Genomic DNA, 3,417 nt, shown 5'->3' on the forward strand with positions numbered 1-3,417 from the left:
AAAAAAAAAAAAAAAAAGAGTTTTGGGAGGTTATTGCTGGGCGCTGTGGCTCACGCCTGTAATCTTAGCACTGTGTGAGGCTGAGGCAGGAGGATTGCTTGAGCTCAGGAGTTACCTGAGTGAGACTAAGACCCTGACTCATGAAAAAAATGGAAAAACCCAGCTGGATGCTGCAGCAAGCGCCTATAATCCCAGCAGCTTTGGAGGCTGAGGGAGCAGGATGCTCATAGCCTGAGTCTGAGATTGCAATGAACTATGATGCCATTGCACTCTGCTCAGGGCCGTGGGTAGAACTCGACAAAAAAAAAAAAAAAAAGAGTTTTAGGAGGAAGATCACAGAGGTAAAGTGTCATTTTCACCACATCACATCAGAGGTACCTATCCATGTGATTTATGACTGTCAGCATTGACCTTGCTCACTGGCCTAATTTTTTTTTTTTTTTTGAGACAGAGTCTCACTTGTCACCCTCGGTAGAGTGCTGTGGTGTCACAGCTCACAGCAACCTCAAACTTGTGCTTAAGTGATTCTCTTGCCTCAGCCTTCCAATTAGCTGGGACTACAGGCACCCTCCACAATGTGGGCTGTTGTTGTTGTTGTTGTTGTTGCAGTTGTTATCGTTTAGCTGGCCCGGGCCAGGTTCAAACCCACCAGCCTTGGTATATGTGGCCGGTTCCATACCACTGTGCTATGGGTGCCAAGCCTGGCCTAGTATTTTTAATTCGTAAGATTTCTTTTTATCAGCCAGGTGCGTGGTTCACACCTGAATCCTAGTACTTGGGGAGGCTGAGGTGGATGGATTGCTTGAGCTCAGGAGTTGGAGACCAGCATAAGCAAGAGGAAGACCCCATCTTTACTAAAAATAGAAAACTTAGCTGGGCGTTGTGGTGGGTGCTTGTAGTCCCAGCTACTTGGGAGGCTGAGGCAAAAGGATCGCTTGAGCCCAGGAGGTCACTATGAGCTCTGACACCGTGGCACTCTACCCAGGGCAACTGAGTGTGACTCTGGGGAAAAAAAGAAAAAAAAGACTTTTTTTTTTTTTTATGGAGGCTCACCTTCAACCAGTATATGTTGCAAATAGTTGTTTCTTTGCTCTGTTTTTTTTTTTTTTTTTTTTTGAGACAGAGCCTCAAGCTGTGCCCCCTGGGTAGAGTGCTATGGCTTCACTGCTCACAGCAACCTCCAACTCCTGGGCTCAAGCGAGTCTCCTGCCTCCGCCTCCCAAGTAGCTGGGAACACAGGCGCCCGCCACAACGCCCAGCTATTTTTTGGTTGCAGCCATTATTGTTGTTTGGCGGGTCCGGGCTGGATTCGAACCCGCCACCTTAGGTGTATGTGGCTGGCGCCTTAGCCACTTGAGCCATAGGCGCCGAGCTTCTTTGCTCTGTTCTTGATGAAGTTTTAGCAAAAGCTCCTCAGATAACACACCTGGCCAGCATCAAGTGTAACCCTCTGCTTCTGACCTGTGAGACCAGGCACATGCCCACCCAACCTGTGATGGAGCTGGGGGTGGGAGGACTGAGGCTTATGTGGGCAGGTATTGGGGGAACTTAGTCTGAATAGGCCTCAGAAGGAGCCAGAACCCAGCTGCCCAGGGCCAGGCCCTCACCAGGCATGGTCACCTCTCAGTATGTTCCTCTTGCTCCCTTACAGGCAAGGGGATCAAGCGGGTGAAACCAAAGCGCACCACATCATTCTTCAGCCGGCAGCTCTCCATGGGCCAGGGGAGCTACACTGTGGTACAGCCCACCGACAGCCTGGAGCAGGGCTGAAGGCAGCAGAACCAGGCAAGAGAGCACATGGGGGAGACCCTCAGTACTCAGGGTCTGCAGGTATTTCAGACCATGCAAAAGGAACTTCTGTGCCTGGGACCATGCCTGGGTTGTGCAGAGCTGCCTGCCGCTCTCTTGACCTCCCTCCGGCTCTCCTTTCCCCTAGACTCTGGGCCCAGCTATCTCAGAGACATCTGGTCAGGCCCCAGCTGGCTTTTCCCACCCAGAGACTCGCCTTTATGCCCATTTCAAAATGGACAGTGTCCCCTGCTCTGAAGTTCCTATTGGCAACTCTGATGGCAGGTGGCTAAGGGTTATCGCTTGGGACCCTCAGTCCCAGTGTGTGCCTTTGGCCTTTCCCCTAGACTTCGGTGACACCTCCCCACCTTCCTTCTGCTGGCATTTCACCACCAATGCCAGGGTGGGCAGCTGCTCTGAGGAGGGAAGGAGGGGGCCTCCCTGTACCTTCCTGGAGGGGACAGAGCCTAACAGGGTCCCGTAGGTTGGTGGGGAGGGCCCTGTGCCACTTACTACAGTCTCCCTTACAGGCATAAGACACTCTGGCAAGAAAGAAGGTGCCTTTTTGTTAGCCTTGGTGAAGTCACTGTGCTGGGACATGGCTGTCCTGTGATAAGAGGCCCACCAGACCCACACTCAAACTCTTCGAAAAGCTCCCCAAACCCCCTGGGTACTGTCCTGGGCCCAGGGACTCTCAGCAGATGAGTGAAACCTGCCCTTTCTCCCAGTGTCCTGAGTCTTCAGATTTTAGTTTTGGTTTTTGTTCATCTGCTTTGGTTCTATGAAATCTGTGAACTTGTGGCTTGGCACCTATGGGTAGGCGCCAGCCACATACACCTAAGGTGGCAGGTTCGAATCCAGCCCAGCCCGCCAAACAACAATGATGGCTGCAGCCAAAAAAAAAAATAGCCAGGCGTTGTGGTGGGCACCTGTGGTCCCAGCTACTTGGGAGGCTGAGGCAGGAGACTCGCTTAAGCCCAGGAGTTGGAGGTTGCTGTGAGATGTGATGCCATGGCACTCTACCCAGGGGGGACAGCTTGAGGCTCTGTCTCAAAAAAAAAAAAATCTGTTAACTTTTGGGGCAACTCGAGAAAAAAGCCATATTAACCTCAGAGCTGCTGGCTTTCCTTCAGAGACAGTGCTGTGATTTACCCGGGGCCAGCCTGTGAAAGGCCCAGTAACATGGAACAGTGTCTTCTTTCTCAAGGATGTTTGGAAAGGTGGCTTTGATGTGCATGCTTGGCTTTACTTTGCCCCAACTTTGCCCTCCCAGGACAGTGGCTCAGTCTCTCCCTGATAAGCTGGGCCTCTGCAAGAGGAGGGCTTTGCCAGCCCCTGGGCTCCAGACTGGTGGGTGCTTCCTGGGACTTCTGCAGAAGAGAGGCAGGCCCTGGTCAGCACAGGGGCCTTTGTCTTTCCTTCCCAGTGGGGGCCTGTGGGAGAGGAAATGCCAGCTTCTCAGCAGGTCTGAGAGCCTGTTTACCTCCTCCATCCAGTAACTGAATACTCCAGTTTTGAGGTGAGCCAGCCTCCCAGCAGCAGCAACTTTATTTGTCATAATAGATGGGGAGGTGTCCCTGGCCTTTTGGAATGTCCCAGGCGCAGGGTGGTGTCAGCTACCACATCTGG

At 52.3% G+C, this 3,417-nt stretch overlaps 1 protein-coding gene across 2 annotated transcripts in view; it reads left to right on the forward strand.

The window, feature by feature from the left end:
- The window catches only part of FRMD8 (FERM domain containing 8), a 24,404-nt gene extending 21,755 nt beyond the window's left edge, over positions 1-2,649 (forward strand). For both annotated transcript variants that reach the window (XM_023518484.1, XM_003798649.3), the window contains exon 11: positions 1,652-2,649. In XM_023518484.1, coding sequence (XP_023374252.1) covers positions 1,652-1,770 — 119 coding nt within the window. In that variant the 3' untranslated portion in view covers positions 1,771-2,649. The remainder of the gene's footprint in view (positions 1-1,651) is intronic.
- Positions 2,650-3,417: the final 768 nt, after the last annotated feature.

The sequence above is a fragment of the Otolemur garnettii genome, unplaced genomic scaffold, assembly GCF_000181295.1.
Source record: "Otolemur garnettii isolate 467f Iridium unplaced genomic scaffold, OtoGar3 scaffold00140, whole genome shotgun sequence".
Lineage (NCBI taxonomy): Eukaryota > Metazoa > Chordata > Mammalia > Primates > Galagidae > Otolemur > Otolemur garnettii.